Source organism: Trichogramma pretiosum, unplaced genomic scaffold, assembly GCF_000599845.2.
Source record: "Trichogramma pretiosum strain Unisexual culture from Peru unplaced genomic scaffold, Tpre_2.0 scaffold13, whole genome shotgun sequence".
Classification (NCBI taxonomy): Eukaryota; Metazoa; Arthropoda; class Insecta; order Hymenoptera; family Trichogrammatidae; genus Trichogramma; species Trichogramma pretiosum.
The window spans coordinates 1158873-1174611 of record NW_019641606.1 but is presented as its reverse complement, the minus strand read 5'-3'; the positions used below and the strand labels follow the sequence as shown (position 1 = coordinate 1174611).

The window sequence follows — 15739 nt, the reverse complement described above, 5'->3', positions numbered from 1 at the left end:
ATTAGATTATTTTTACCATCAAAGGGCCTCTTTTGTCCAAAATCGTGATATACATGCAGAAAATAATAAAACTTTGAATACAATATTGAACGCATAATTCCATTACTGCATTTATGTCTAATTTGTCACTACTTATTCTTCTTTCCACATAGATGAACTGCAAAACAACCCTTTCACTACATACGCTAACTTGAAATTTATCGCAAATGAAATAGTTAACCAATATTACCAAGGATATTAGAAATACAATGAAAAACACAAATGTTACAAATAACCCATATGCCTTAATGCCAGTCCAAAAAGGCCACATGAGCGACGCCTTCATGAAAGGTACCATCAAAGGGTACATTTTTCTAGCACCTTTTTCGATGTATAATATATCGAATTGTTCCGATAACTGTCTTAATTCGTGATTTTCAAAATTTTGTTGAAAAATGATCGACCAACTTTGCGGCATGATTTTTACTTATCAAAAATATAACTCATATATAATCTAGAATATGTCTTTGAACGAATCTACGCACTATCTGAAAACTAGAGCTTTATTTGCCGCTGAAAAGAGGCTTCAATGAAAAAATAACACTGTACATTTCAACAATTTTCACAATGGTACTTGTATAAATAATAAATGCTTTAAGTGAGCAGTTAAAAATACGAATAGAGAATTACTCAAAATTGATTAATAAAAAATTCTGACACAAATCTCTTGCCATTGCGTGTCAATGTTTCACAGCGCATTCAAGTTGGAATGAATTTATTTCTTCGTTCATTTTTTCAATAGCTAATTGCTTGCATTATAGCTTGCCTATTAGATTTATGTAATAAAAATCTTTTGAATATTTGTATACCCTATTGTGTGTATTCACAATAGAAGCATAGGGATAATTCTATGCAGAATCGAATGCTCAATATTTTTAACGAAACAAGTTGAGAGGCCTGCTTAAAATTCTCTGAATTTTTGAAAAGAAAATTCTGTCAACACTTCGAAAGCTCTCAACTGTTTCTAATGACCGACTAACTAAAAGACTTACGAAATTTAAGATGCAGGTTGTAAGGCTCAAAATGTAGAATAATCTGAACCTTACTTAGAGATGCAGAATTTGCAGGGATGTTCGTTGCTTTGAGAGGCCGCAAAAAAGAGATACAGATCCACATTCGAGACAAATGGGGTAATTCGCCAATTTCATTGACTTTCAAGAACGATCACATAGAAATGGCCAAATCGATACTGAAGAAAGGAGCCGATCCCAATGTAGTCGAAAGGGAGGAAGAATCAACTCCTCTGCACATCATGTGCAAAATAGATGACGATTACTACTTGGTAAAAGCGTTCGAACGCTTTTAGCTTAGCATTTTGCGTCATGGCTATACGCTAGAGTCTAGTAAAAATATCAGCTCGAGTCAGCGACGCCGTAACGTTCATGCAATCTTTTGCCGTTCAAAGAATCAGGAGATTTTGAAAAATCTCGTCTATATAATGATGAGAAGTTTGTAGCAGATGCAAAAGAGGTGATCAAAACGTTTAACATTTGCGGGCTACTGGAAATTCAAGGGAATGGGAAAAGCTTTCTCAAAGACATTGCGACATTTGTGCTTATTACATCTGTGCGAGAAACTATTGACAGAATTTTTCCAGTGCCATGGACACTGCGGAGCCTTTCATGGAGCTGATAAGGTATCGTCTACCAATAGGGTGCTACTGTAAAATGATCATCGCTTCATTCAAAAACATAGATTTGTACAATACTTGCTTCGCGGCTGCAAACCTAAGAAATGTATCAATGAGCACTAAATAAACTACGAAAAGATTACAAGATTGTGAAAAGAAGAGATCGAGACGGTTCTTTTTTATTCTTGTCGTGAAATCAATAAAAAGTTGTTCAATTTTCAACGAGTCGCAATGGCCATAAGCATAAATTTCATTTTTTCTTATATTTGCAATTGTTTGTATGTTTTTGTCTTGTGTTGCATATATTTCATAATATTAAAATAAATAAATTTAAAAAATGAATTTCGATTTTTTTATGTAAGTCCACCATCATTTAAAGTTAGATCTGAAAAGTTATAGAAAGACACAAAAATCGAAATATTGAAAATAATTTTGCTATAGCCCGAATAAAAATGTGATATATTTTGACTGATTATGATAATCCTTATGCCAAAAATCGTTGGTAAAATAAATAGCTAAAAAATTAAATAAAAATATAATTTGAAGAAAAATGTATGCAAAGAAGTAAAAATATTTCTTACAAAATGCCAATGGTTACATATGGTTTCGTAATAAACTTTTATTCTTATAAAAAATATCATTTTACTAAACATGCCTTATTTTTATAAGATATTTGGAAACATTATTTACCACTTTTTTATAATAAAGCAAATCTTCCTCTGAACCTCATGAACTTTTAAGTTCTCAATTCTATATCTCGTTCTAAATATTCACATTTATCTACAAATTATTCGATAAATAGAATTAGGAGCTTTTAATTTTTACACTTTTTCACCAGATATATATTTAAAAAAATTCTAAATAAAATTTTTTACAAATAAAATGATTTCTTTACTTTAAACTAGTGCCATCTGTTATCTCATTCAAAAATGTATTTAATAATAACAAGAGTTTTCTACATGATCTTCCATCGATAACTACTTTACACATTTTCAAAACTGCATGATTATCATGATTACTGAGATCAAATGCTTAGATTTAAAAATACTATAAAAATACTTATATTTTTTTAATCTCATTAATTCATAATGACACTTAGTTTTGCCACATAATAACATATTTATATATATTCAGGTTAGAAATATAAAAAAAGTATGTGCATCACGTTTGGGCATTTTTCACTTCAGCAATTAATTGTCTGATTCCTGGAATCCATGAGCTACACATTGAAGTATGGTTCATCATGAGACTGATATGCAATTTATCAGCAGCCTCAAAGTCTCCTTTTTCAAGATCTGAATCAATATAACATGGGAATTAACATTGTAAACAAAATTATCAATTTCATTTTTAAATGAAGTACCTGAAGATAATTCTATAAGGTTTTTGTGTACAGTCTCGTTTAATCCATCTGCATTCCACATGGTTTCCATTCGTTCAAGTCTTTTCTCTATTTCTTCTTTTTTAGTTGACTCTAATTTTGCTAATACAGATCTTAAATTACGCATTACAGTGGGTAATATTTCTTTGTTGTCACAGTCAAGATCACTCACAGAACTATTAGTTTGTAATGCTGTAGGCATTAACATTGGTTTGTGAGGAGCACTCGTCAATTTAATTGAGTTTGGGGGAGGAGGTAAATTGACTAATGATGGTTCATTGATAGGTGTAGACGATAGGTTCGATTCTCCTGGCTTAGAACTTAAGGGGTATGCAACTCTCTTATTTAACAGCCTTTTTGGCTGAGCCTCTGGCCCTGTTGTTTTAACAGCTGGTGTATACGCCCAACTTGGAGGGTCATTCCAGCCTGGGTCATGCGATGAGTGTAATGATTTCTGAGTAGATGGTATTTCTGAAAAAACATGTTGTACTTTTACTTGAGGTAAATTTCATTGTTGAAAATTTAAACTATAAACGTGAATGTTCTTAATACCATCATTATTTTCTGACATTGTAGACAACAAAAATTAGACAGTTTTTATTCAATATTGCTTCTCTCAATTGTAACAGCTTTCACTAGAACAAAATTAAAATTACTTACAATATGCTGAGATTTAATAAATCATTGAAGCAAAATCATTTACTCGAATGTTATTCTATACACATGATAAAATAATGTTGAATAAAATTCTCAATAGCTTTTTAATTACACTGAACGTCAAAATCGTTGAGGGAAGCAAACATGCGTGAAATGTGTAGCAGACGGGATTTATAACATGAACCAAGACTTGGAGTCTTGCTTGCGAATTACTGCCGTGTGACGACTGACGGGTGAGCTGACCTGACGTATGAGTTCATTGGTCTGTTCACGTGCAGAAAACACGCAATAATAACAAACCGCGATTGAGACACAAAAATTCTTCATACAAGAAATATCGTCGATTACTGATTGTAGAACTGCAATTTCAAAGCGTTAATACCTCTTTCGTCTACTGACAATCTTTTGAATCGAAAATTCGAACGATCACAAAAAGAACGACAATAGGTGAACAGACCGTTGGGTATTTGCAATGCTGATAAGGTTACGGCAGCAGTCAGCAGTCAGCACTGCTGTAGAGCTGTGCGCGAATGCGCCGAGCGAACAGTGAGCGAGCACTCTTGTTGACATGCTTCTGCTGCTGTTGCTGCTCATGTGCAAAATATTACAGAACGAGCTATATAAAGTGCCTACGCTGTACCGCATTGCTGATATGTTTTTCTGCCAAAAAAGCTCGCGTCTAAGCACGCGTTATAGCTTTTGCAAGAACTTGAGAAAAAAGTCTGCGCGTCGCGCTCGCTCCTCGTCTGCAGTCTGCACTTTATTTTCAAACATTATGGTCGTGCAGCATCTAAAATAAACTTGGCAGGTGCAGTGACAATCGCAAGAGACTCGCGACTGTACACAGCAAACGGAAAATTAACATTACGAATTTAGCGATAATCTTCCTTCTGTTGCTGCGTGAGTCTTTTTTACTTGAGTTTATTATAGCTGTTCTATTGTTGTTTAGTAACTGACTATTTTTATTTTCTCAAATCGCATGTTCTTCTGACAAACGTAAAATTTTTATTGAGAAACTCATGTTTACCTGTATCCTGGTGTGTCATTGATTATTGGAACTTTAATAATAGTAAGAGGGGCAGAATGTTCCAATATTGTGAAGTGAATTGATAAATGAACTTTTCCAAGCAGTATTGTGTCTGCGATAAGCTAGTAATATAAAATAATAATCTAATGATGTAAAAAATCAGTTATGCGTTTGAATAATGTTTACAAAAAGTATTCAAATATTTATATGTTAATACAGGTTAAAAATAATCTAATGTTGCACGATGCCAGGAAAAATCAAAGTAAAAATTTTATCTGGTCGGAACCTTCCAGTTATGGATCGCTCTGCAGATACTACAGATGCTTACGTCGAGATCAAATTTGGATCTACTACGTACAAAACTGACGTTTGCAGAAAATCCCTTAATCCTCAATGGAACTCTGAATGGTACAAATTTGAAGTAGAAGATTCAGAATTACAAGATGAGCCATTACAAATAAGATTGATGGACCATGATACTTATTCTGCCAATGATGCCATTGGAAAAGTGTATGTAAATCTGAATCCATTGCTACTACCAGGTACACCACCGCCAGCAGTCAAAAATATTTGGACACTTGAAGCAGCGATGAATACCAGCACTGGATCTCAAGGAGGTATATCATAAATAAGACATGATCAAACTATTTATACATCAGAAAACTTGGTACTATTTAAATTTTATTCTGTAGGATCTGTTATGACTGGTTGGCTTCCAGTATACGACACAATGCATGGAATCAGAGGAGAAGTCAATATCATTGTCAAAGTTGAACTATTCATTGACTTCAATAAATTCAGACAATCTTCCTGTGGCGTTACATTTTTTTATTGTAAGTTTATAAATTTATAATAGTCAAAACAAAGTTTTAACAAATTTTATACTTCCAGCTCCAATTGTACCTTATGGTTATCATGCTCAAGTTATACATGGTTTTGTAGAAGAACTAGTAGTTACAGATGATCCAGAGTACAAGTGGATTGATAAAATAAGGACTCCCAGGGCTAGTAATGAAGCTCGTCAAACATTGTTCATGAAATTAAGTAATGAAGTACAAAGAAGAATGGGAGTAAAAGCTATTGATCTTGGTGGGAACGCTGTTATCGGGTAAATAAAAACGATAATGATATCCAAAAAAAATTTGATTGGTTTTCGTCTTCGACAATTACAATTTTTTGTGTAGATACTTGCAAAATTTTGATCTAGAAGGAGAATCAGGAATAGTGGCTCGTGGGATTGGTACTGTGGTCACCTTGGTAAAACATCATGATCTTCCCAATTTTTTATCCGAGCCTCAAGGAGTTGAAGAGTAAGTTTAGAACTTGATTTTTACTTATGATTCATAGGAAAATCTTGATTATTTTCCAATATTCTCAAATAATCGATACAGATAAAATTGGTAGAAGCATTAAGCTATCTTCAATTATTCTTTCTTATTTGAATAATCAAATATCTAAGAGATGCCTAAATTCATTCGCTAGAAGTACAATAATTTACAAAATTGGAAGGAATTTGATGAACAGTACAAGTATAATAATCGCTCTTAATCTTTTTTTTTCTTTTTAATTATTCTCGCCCCATTATAAAAATCCACTGCACGTTGTTGAATTTTTGAACTAATATAACTAATGAAGAAGCGCTACGCAAGCTTGCAAATTAAAAACCGAACAAATAGACATGGAACACAGTCCAAAGCAATCGACACCCATGGTGAGCCCAAGATTTCCTTTAAATCCAGAAAAAGAACCCGTGACTCCGTTGAAACTCGTCGAGGTGAAAACACCGTCGCCGTTGTCGTTCACTCGTCAAATGTCGATACAATCCACGACGAGTATCGGATCTCGAATTCGAGTCCCTAATACGACCTCGTCGTCCGTCGCGCCCGACGACTTGATGGACGAGTCGTCGATGCGCAGCATGATGGCCCTCGAGGACATGCGCGGTGAGCCGCAAGGCAACAGATTCACCCGTGGATTGAGAAACCTGAGGTACGTCGGCCAGAACGTCCTCTATCGCAAGAGCTTCAATAACTCGGTGAGATCGAGAGATTCGCTAGACGAGGAGAGCTGCAGCGACTTGGACAGTATACATTCGAGCAATTGGTCGATCATTGGCTCCGACTCCACGGAAGTGACGCCGAGTCAGCAACAGCAACAGCAGAGAATCGGCCCGAGAAGAAAGAGATTTAGAAGGAAACAGGCCGGCGAGGGTATGATGGCTGCGATGCTCATTAGGTCGGTTCACGCTACTGTTTTACCTCTGGATAGCGTAAAGGTCAGATAAAAGCCCTGAGTAAATCAGGTTTTAAGAAGATTTTACCTTTTTTTTTTATCGAAAAAATTGCTTTTTACTCTAAAGGAGGATCGCGAGACACCAACACCGTCGCCCGTGAATTTAACCGACGAAGCAACATCTGTTAATCAAGAAACGAGCAGCGTTGACATACTAGCCGTGGAAGCGATTCGAGAGTCGGAAATGGGCGATCATCGCGACACGAAATCGGTAAAGAGCTCGACAATCGTAGCGGCTTACAACAAATTCAAGGACGATCAAGTTATACCCATGATATCGTCGTCCGAATCCGATACATCGACGGACGAGGAGGAGCAGCAGGCGGAGCCGAACGAAGAAGACGACGCCGACGAAGGAGGGCCATCGGAATCAAGTACTAATTACAATATCCTCGACGACACCATATCCCTGTTAGATCTCTCCAGCTCATCCGAGAACGACGATAGTCCGCGCGATGCACCGGACCATCATTCATCGACGTCATTCACGCATCTCGCACTACGTACGAAAACCGATGAATTTTATTCTCATTAATGAAATTTATTCTCATTGTGTCCAAAATAGAAGCCTTATCATGATAAAATTTCTTTTTTTTTTTTGTTTCTTTGTGAAATAACAAGTTTATTGCTTTTCGTACGTTATCTCGAATGTTTTATTTGCAGAGTTATCTCAAAAGTCCGAAAATGAGGCTGCTACAAGTAATCTCATTGACATCTTGAGTTCGCCGAGCATCAAAGATGAAAAAAAAATTAATTACTTATCGTCGGAATTTTCATCGGACATCGATTCCGATTTGCCCCTGAAAATAATTTCAAGCGAGAGACCGAAAAGGGTTCGTAAAATATCGAACTCGTCACGCAGCAAATCTTGTGTAGACTCCGATAAGAAAAAGAAAGTGCCGCCACCGTTAAAAATGCCCGAAAACGACGAAGAATCGCCGGTACAGCAACAACAGATCTCGTCCCCTGCGAGTCTGAAATCTGCGAGGCATCACCAAAGATTGCACAAGCAGCAATCTCTGATCTTGGACGAGCTCGGAAATAATTCGGAATCGTCCGGCGACGAGTATTATCCCAAGCATCACGTGTCGAGAGCGAGCTCGAAAAATCACTTGCTGATCAATTTGTCGGACGACGACGACGAGCCATCGCAGTCGGTTTCTCTCGCCGACGGCAAAGTCAAGATATCGCGTAAAGTCGAGAGAACCGATACGGTCATATACAAAGGCCCGAAGGAGAAGAGTTTCCCTGAAGCGAGCAATGCCGAGCTAGAAGCGTTGCCGCCTGCTGCTGCTGCTACGATTCAGCCAAAGCTCGTCGTTCCACGATCACCGACGTCCGAGATCAAACTGCTTCAACTGCCGTCCCCGACTCCCAAAGACATAGCGCCCAAGAGTCCTTATCCCGTGGAGGATCGGAAAAGCAGCGAGTTCGTCTTTCCCGACGAGGAGAAGCGCGTCGCCGAGATTCTTACCAAGAAATACCGCCAGTCGTGCATGTCCGACCTGATCAAGATGATAGACTCGCGCATGCTCGCGCATCATCACCACCATCACGGTCACGACTCGCTTCGGCGGCGCAGATTGGCCACCTCGTCGAGGCGCCTCGATCAGACGCCGTCGCCCGAGTCGACGCATCGTCGCATTCGCGGCCGCTCGCGATCTCGATCGCCCGAGTCGACGACCGCCAGCGGCGGCCACCATCATCATTCCCATCATCATCATCATCATCACGCCACGAATCTGCACTCGTCGCACTCGTTCGCCTCGTCCATGCACCAACTCGACGGATCGCATTCTCGAGCCCACAAGAGCCATCACAACTCGAGCGAGAGCATAGTCGAGCTAGCGGCGCTTTCGCCGCGTGCCGGTCTCGTCAATAATCATAGCGTCGTCGAGTCGCAACCTCCGCCGCTACGGGAGGAGCTCGACGACGAGTTAGAACAGCAGCAGCAACCTCTAAAAGTCTTAGAAAAAGCACCCGATCAATCCAGTCTAAAAGCTGTCTCCAATAGCATTAACGCTGATCAGCAAATGCTTGAGCTACAACCACTGATGAAATCAATTATTAATTCTACTAGCCCTTTGACAACTAATACGAATAATAATAATAGTAATAATAATAACGATAATAATAATTCTGCTGCTGGCAGTGAAGCGTTTAATTACAATAATATAATTACTAACAATTCTAATGAAACTGACAATTCGTGTGTGTCCCAATCATCGCCCATTCGCAGGCAACAGTCGCAGCAGCAAAAAACCAATCAGAGCGTGGATCAGCAGCAGCAGATTAGTCCAGCTACTAGTAATGGCCAGTCGAATGCCAAAGTCATCGCTGCCACTTCTGCACACTCGCCGGCCGGAAAGAATCCAGTTCTGAGTGGTGTATCGATGCACAGAAGATCCAGCGATTCGGATCTCAGTATAACGCCAAAAGGTCAGTTTCCTTAACTGGTTCATCCCTATCAAATATTGCTTTATAATCATATTCAATATATTTAATGCGTCGAATTGAACGTGCAAAATATATTTAGCTGAATTCACACTTGTTCCTTCTCAATTTATCGAAATTAACTGTAAATATAAAACAAAATGATAATGTTCATTTGAAGAAGAAAAACGACAGCTGTCAAGAACATAATAAAATATGAATCTATTTTTCTGTTCCATTCGCGTTCAAAAACTACTTGCCCCACTCCAGGATTTTATAAATTCTTTCGCGAACGTGAGTACCATGAAGAGAAACCAACTAAAAAATCAAAAATTGTCTTTCGATGTCATAAAATATTATCATTACTCGAATACAATGTTGAAGTTTTTAAAAATATTTATTTTATGAATTGATTTTTTACAAGAAAATTTACGTTTTTTTTTCAAACATCAATTCGATACTAATTAATTAACTATTTTTTGACAATTAAGCATAAAAGCGTACACAAAAACAAATCGTCCCACAAATTATGAATTTTTATAAGCACAGCCGACTTTGCGCTATCGCGCGACGTTTTTGCCGATTGCATAAACTTGTATAATACACTAATTGTGAATTGTTCACTCTTTTTCTAAATAATTTTTCAAAATGATTCTCAATGTTATGTATAGAGATAAAAATTTGAATTCTTAAAAACTGATATTTTTCGAAATCGCATTATAGATAATAAAAGTTTCGTGAAGAAGGGACGATCCTTCCGTCTACGTTCGGAGCGCAGATATCTTTCAAGATTCTTGCTCACCGACAGAGGCTCAGGTTTAATAACTAAAACTAAAGAATTAAATCCGAATGAAACTGTATAGTCTTGAATCATGAAACCCAATTAATTAATATCGTGTATATATATTTTACTTCATATATTTGAATAGTTGATTCGTCGTTACATTGAAAAATTGTCCTTACTATCGATATAGCCAAAACCTCTGCTACACGATGTATGTATTTGAATGTAGACTCCAAAAAATTGACCCGTTACATGAATACTTATATACACACTTGATATTTTGTTACTTTTTGTCGAGATCACCTTGATCGCAGCATGCAACATTTATAAATTATTATTCGATGTGTGCATCAAAGCGTATACCGAACTAAAATCAATCACCTATACTCGTCAGATACGCTGATTTCCTCTTCCTCGATACAAATATACGATTCCGATAACTGTTTTACAGTCTATGACATTTGCATTGTACATAATGTATTACATATATGAGTCTGTTACCCAACACTCCATCACGCACTATATAAATATACATCGCGCAAAAAGCAAAAGTGTCGTAGGTGTATAACCGCCACTGGAGGCTGGAACGATGCGTGCAATAATCTAATCGGTCGATTTGTCTTGGGGCATGACGAAACAGGTAACTCGTTGACCGGCAGCGATCGCTCGATGGGAGGCTACTTGAAGGCCACTTCGGGCGCCACGAGAACCATGAATCAAGAGGCGCTCGAGATGCTCGAGTATCCCTTTATCACGATGCAACAGTATCCGCCGGGCTTCGTGTTGCACATCGGTGAGTCGAAATTTACTTTGCTCAACTTTTTCTTCTCTCTCTCTCTCTCGCTCTCTGTAACGTTTAATCCGTGACGTGGACTCGATTACAGGTGGACTAGTGAGCGCGAGGTCGGTCAAGCTGCTCGAGAGGATCTCGAACCTGGAGGAGCCCGAGGGCAGGGACGCCTGGTGGACGGAAATTCGCATGGAGGTAAGATCCCACGCTCGCGCCTTGGCCTGCAACGTCGTCATCGGTTACAAAGAGGAAACGAGCATCTGGTAAGCTTCCTCCTCCTACACGACCATTCGATCTATGTAATGAAAATGCACTCGTATAATAACGCGGCAGCGACGACGTGTGCGTGCTGAGTGGCTCGGGCACAGCGGCCGTCATCAGTCTCCACAGCACCGGCCAGGACCACGACAACGTGCTCATTACCCACGTCCAGGGACCGATGACCGCCTCCCTCGAGTCGGACAAAGGCTCCGTCGAGAAGAACATCGGCGGCGCCTTGGCCAACAAGGCCGCGGGTAGCCAAGTGTCCATCAATCAGTTGACGCCGGCCTCGGCAGCCTCGGCTATGCCATCGTCCGTGGCCAGCGCCGCGGTCAACGCGTCGACCGCCAACAACCATCACAATCAGCATCAGCAGCAGCAGCAGCATCGATCGAAGCAGCGCAACACCTCGGAGAGCAACGAGCACGAGGCCGCTTACTCGTCGCCGCCCTCGAGCGCGTCGGCTTGCGGCCTCTGCCATCTGCCCTACAACAAGTCGAGCGTCAACTTCCAGGTGAACGTGTCCAAGTGCGCCGTGTGCCGTCGCGCCAAGGTGCCCGACGTCCTCTTCACCACGGTCGAGCTGCCCGAGAACGTGCCGATGACGGGCCGTGGCTGCTTTATCCAGGCCACCGTCTCCAAGGCCAAGAAGGACCTGCGCGGCGAGCTCAACGCCAAGGAGATCTCCGACTGTCTGCCCTTCCTCGAGTACGAGCTGCACAGTCTGCTGCTGAACAAGCTCAGGATGCGCGGCATGAACGCCGTGTTCGGCCTGAAGATCCAGGTGTCGATCGGCGAGAGGCTCGTCATCGGCATGGCCGTCGGCACCGCGGTCTACCTGACGGCTCTGCCGGCGCCCTCCCTGCCCCAGATCAACACGGGCAACTCCTGGCACGACGAGGAGCAGCTGGCCGAGATGCAGAAGAGCCTCGTCGACACCGTCAAAAAGAACATGGAGTATTATCAGCTGAAGCCGCCGGCCGTACAGGACCTCGAGAACGGACGATCCATGTCGGACACGGACGAGTCCGAGGACGAGCTGCCCGAGCTCGACCTCGGACTGGGCATGAAGGACGTTTGCGTGCTCGAGGTCGACGATCTCGAGGACATGGATCGGATCAGTTTGCTGATGGACGAGAGGCCGCCCAGCGACTTTCACGTCGTCAATACCGAGACCATTCCCGGCTTGGAGGATCTGGAGATCGTGCGCAATCTGCAAATGTTCACCCAGGTAACTTCGCTCTCCTCCTCTTATATGGGAGAATCTTTGAGAAAATTACTTGACCCCCTCCGTTCGTTTACAGGTATCTCGAGCTAAAATACCGAGCGGCCAGTCGACGTCGATGCCGTCCAAGTACTTTGCTCGCCTCCTGCAAACGATCTACTTCAAGCTGCGCCGCATGGTGCCCTGCGCCCTCTGCGATCTGCAGTTTCGCATCGCCATGCCCGAGCAGGACGAGATTCAGCTGTCGGTCATTGGCATGGCTCTGGGCTTGGGCGAGCCAACCAAGAGCAGCATCGGTCGGCCGAGGCGACGGCTGCTCTCGCACTCGGTCAGCAAGGATCAGATGAAACGAGCCGACAACGACAACGACATGATCTTTTGCCTCGACGAAGATCATCACGCCGACAGTGCGGATAGCAACGCTCAGCTGCTCGCCAATAACGCCACCCCGACGGGGCCAAATCTGACGGCCCAACACTCGATAAAACAGCGGCCCAGATCACCGCTGAGGATGAAGCACACGGTGCACAGACACAAACACGTACGATTATCTTTCTTATCGCAACGCGCGGCATCTTTTCGACGCTCGTTCAATTACTTGACGTACTGCTGTCGATGATCGAGACGACAACGACGGCTCGTGCTTATTCGCAGATTACTTCCTGATTAACCCGGAACTCGTCTATTTTACAGGTGCCCTTGAAAGAACGCTACGGTGTTGACATAACACCTCTATCTTATCTACCCGGTGGCCGAATCGAGAGATACCTTGGCAATTTGAACTTCTTCTTTATACGCGAATCCAATTCCATTAGAGAAGTAAATAAATCAGACTTGTTCATTTCCATTCGATAAAGAACAAAAATATCGATTACTTTTTGTTCGTATTTTTTCAGAACGGCGGTTTGAGCGGTTTCATACACAGCTTCGTCACGGAGGTGTTGGCCATAGTTCGAGCCCACGTCACGGCTCTCGGAGGCAACGCCATGGTGGCTTTTTTCATGACGCAATGCGTACTATTGCACAGCCCACACAAGAACCAGGTCAATATACTCTAAACATCTTGTACTCTTTTTTATCGATTCTCGATGATAATTTCTTTTGCGTATCGTTTTGCAGGGTCAATGCTTGATAAACGTCGGCGGCGACGTCGTGAGCGTCTCGTACTTTGGCAATGATAAATTGTCGCAAGCTCATACGCAAGCCCAAGCGCATCAATTACAGCAGCAGCAAACGCATTTGCTAGCTCAACAACTGACTCAACAGGCCACTATAACCGCTGTGAATTGTTGACCTCATTTGCCCGAAATAAATGCATAAATTTGTTCGTCTGCCTCGCGTGTACGCGTACATGTTTTTCAATTGATTGAATAGTAAGTTTAATTTAGAAAATGCTATCACCTTGATGTGTCTTAATTACCTGTAAGTCGGTTAGCGTTCTTATTATCTACAAGTCAGTTAGCGTTTTGTACTTATACATTTGTAAATATGTCTTGTATTCTTAATGTTGTTGTTATAAGATCATTGTTATTTAGTACTCCGATGCTGGATACATGTTACACTTGAAAAAATTGTTCCATTGTCAGTTTCAAACCTTGTACAAAAACATTTTTTAATTCAAAATTGTAGTTCTATGTAATAATAATAGTTTCAGATTTTTAAATGAGCTTGTTAAGTAACTTGAAAATCGTTCAATAGAAATTTGTATCTATTTGGAATAAAAATTAAAAAAAAGGCCCAAGATTACACTAAATTTCGGCGACGAACGAATAATTGTTTGTTCCATAAGAATTCTACGTAATATGAATAAAATTTGTACTTGAAAGTTGATAGTGAAGTGCCAATTGAAAAAAAGAAATGACGAAACAATCTTAAATTTTATTGAATAATCTCATAGAGATAAAAAATGTTCAAACTTTTATTCCGACAAGTCTGACATTTGATGTGTTCAGAGTCGAAGAAAATATCTACTTTATTCCAAAAATCGTGAACATGTTTTTTCTAGTCTTTACTTGAAAAAGTACACGTAGTTATTGTGAGAGCTGATAACTAAGAAAACACTCGATTTAATTTGGATAAGCGTCCGCGATGTCTGTTTCGTAGTTATCTGCAATCAAGCAAAGTGCATGGTACTTATTCTTATGTCTCAGTACTAAGAGCCAATAATCTAATTCAATTAGTTTTGTGGAAGCTTTTCAGTATTCAAATTATATACTTATAAAAAAAAATCAAGAGACATTTCTATGATAATTATATATCGAAACATCTTCGATGCTTGTACTTGCTGCCATGAATCTCTTAAATTTTACAATACAAAAACTAAATAAAAACTCGTGATAATTTTAGTCGATAATTCATACATATTTGCCTTTATAATGATTTTCAGTTCACACGCATATTTTTTGAAACACGTGATTGTAAATATTCGGTATATATTACAGGTGTAAAATTTTTCTCACGCTCATTTCAGGCTGCTCTTTTAACGAATTATATATTGAAATTGACGTGCGCCTTGGAAATAATTTTGTAAAAATGGAAAAATCTTGAATTGCGTGTTCTAAATTTGTTATCAGTATTAAAAACGTGGAGATTATTTTAATGATAATGTATGCGACCTCGTGCAAAGAAAGGACTCAATAAAGAATCATTAAATTTCAAATACCAAGAGAGCCAATTCATTACAAGTGAAATTTATAATGAGAAAAAAAATCAATTCGATAAATGTTGACAATTATATCAACTTTTTTCCGTTCCGTTACCTAATCGATGGCGACAGTGAATAAGAAATTTTCCAATTATCATTAACATATGAGGAAATCTTCGTAACCGTTGCACCTATCAGCGAGTTCCCCTCGTACAAAATATCGGCGACAGTTGTCTTATTTTTTTCCATATCCATCATCGTTTTTTACCAGGTAATAATCATCTGTCTCGCGCACGCACAACTCCTACCATTCATTGAAGCAAAAAAAAAAGTGACGTATTCTTTCTCTCTCGACGAAATATCAATGAAAATTAACCGTTCAAAGGTCAATTCGTAGCTGATCGAAGTATCTGATTAAACGAAACAATGACCCGCGCCGCGTGCCTCGCCGATGAAGCGCACAGCGCCTCGCGAGCCCGAGATATGTATAACGTGCGTAAATTATTACGCGCGAGAAAACGAGGAAAAAATTGCAAGGGCGGTGAGCTACGATGCTGTATCTGCGATGTGCGCGCT

General features: G+C 40.2%; 2 protein-coding genes across 7 annotated transcripts; one reads left to right on the top strand and one right to left on the bottom strand.

Moving 5' to 3' along the window:
- Nucleotides 1–2581: 2581 nt before the first annotated feature.
- LOC106652115 (steroid receptor RNA activator 1-like) lies at nucleotides 2582–4216 on the bottom strand. 3 transcript variants are annotated; one of them, XM_014370899.2, is made up of 4 exons: nucleotides 3820–4216; nucleotides 3603–3685; nucleotides 3033–3521; nucleotides 2582–2964 (listed from the first exon to the last, which is right to left on the bottom strand). In XM_014370899.2, exons 2-4 carry the CDS (start codon nucleotides 3619–3621, stop codon nucleotides 2831–2833), a joined length of 642 nt encoding a protein of 213 aa, XP_014226385.1. In that variant the 5' UTR covers nucleotides 3622–3685; nucleotides 3820–4216; the 3' UTR covers nucleotides 2582–2830. The 3 variants fall into 3 exon arrangements, with proteins under 3 accessions (XP_014226385.1, XP_014226386.1, XP_014226383.1); XM_014370900.2 differs by having other exon boundaries at nucleotides 4090–4216; XM_014370897.2 differs by having other exon boundaries at nucleotides 3754–4215.
- Nucleotides 4217–4352: 136 nt separating this feature from the next.
- On the top strand, nucleotides 4353–15178 carry LOC106652114. Of its 4 annotated transcripts, XM_023458380.1 has the most exons (16): nucleotides 4353–4607; nucleotides 4778–4885; nucleotides 4954–5351; nucleotides 5427–5567; nucleotides 5626–5842; nucleotides 5919–6044; nucleotides 6370–7009; nucleotides 7094–7529; nucleotides 7690–9465; nucleotides 10884–11036; nucleotides 11128–11296; nucleotides 11367–12525; nucleotides 12599–13060; nucleotides 13213–13338; nucleotides 13416–13562; nucleotides 13639–15178. In XM_023458380.1, exons 3-16 carry the CDS (start codon nucleotides 4979–4981, stop codon nucleotides 13810–13812), a joined length of 6099 nt encoding a protein of 2032 aa, XP_023314148.1. In that variant the 5' UTR covers nucleotides 4353–4607; nucleotides 4778–4885; nucleotides 4954–4978; the 3' UTR covers nucleotides 13813–15178. The 4 variants fall into 4 exon arrangements, with proteins under 4 accessions (XP_023314148.1, XP_023314149.1, XP_023314147.1 ...); XM_023458381.1 differs by lacking the exon at nucleotides 4778–4885; XM_023458379.1 differs by lacking the exon at nucleotides 4353–4607 and having other exon boundaries at nucleotides 4789–4859.
- The last annotated feature ends 561 nt before the right edge of the window (nucleotides 15179–15739 follow it).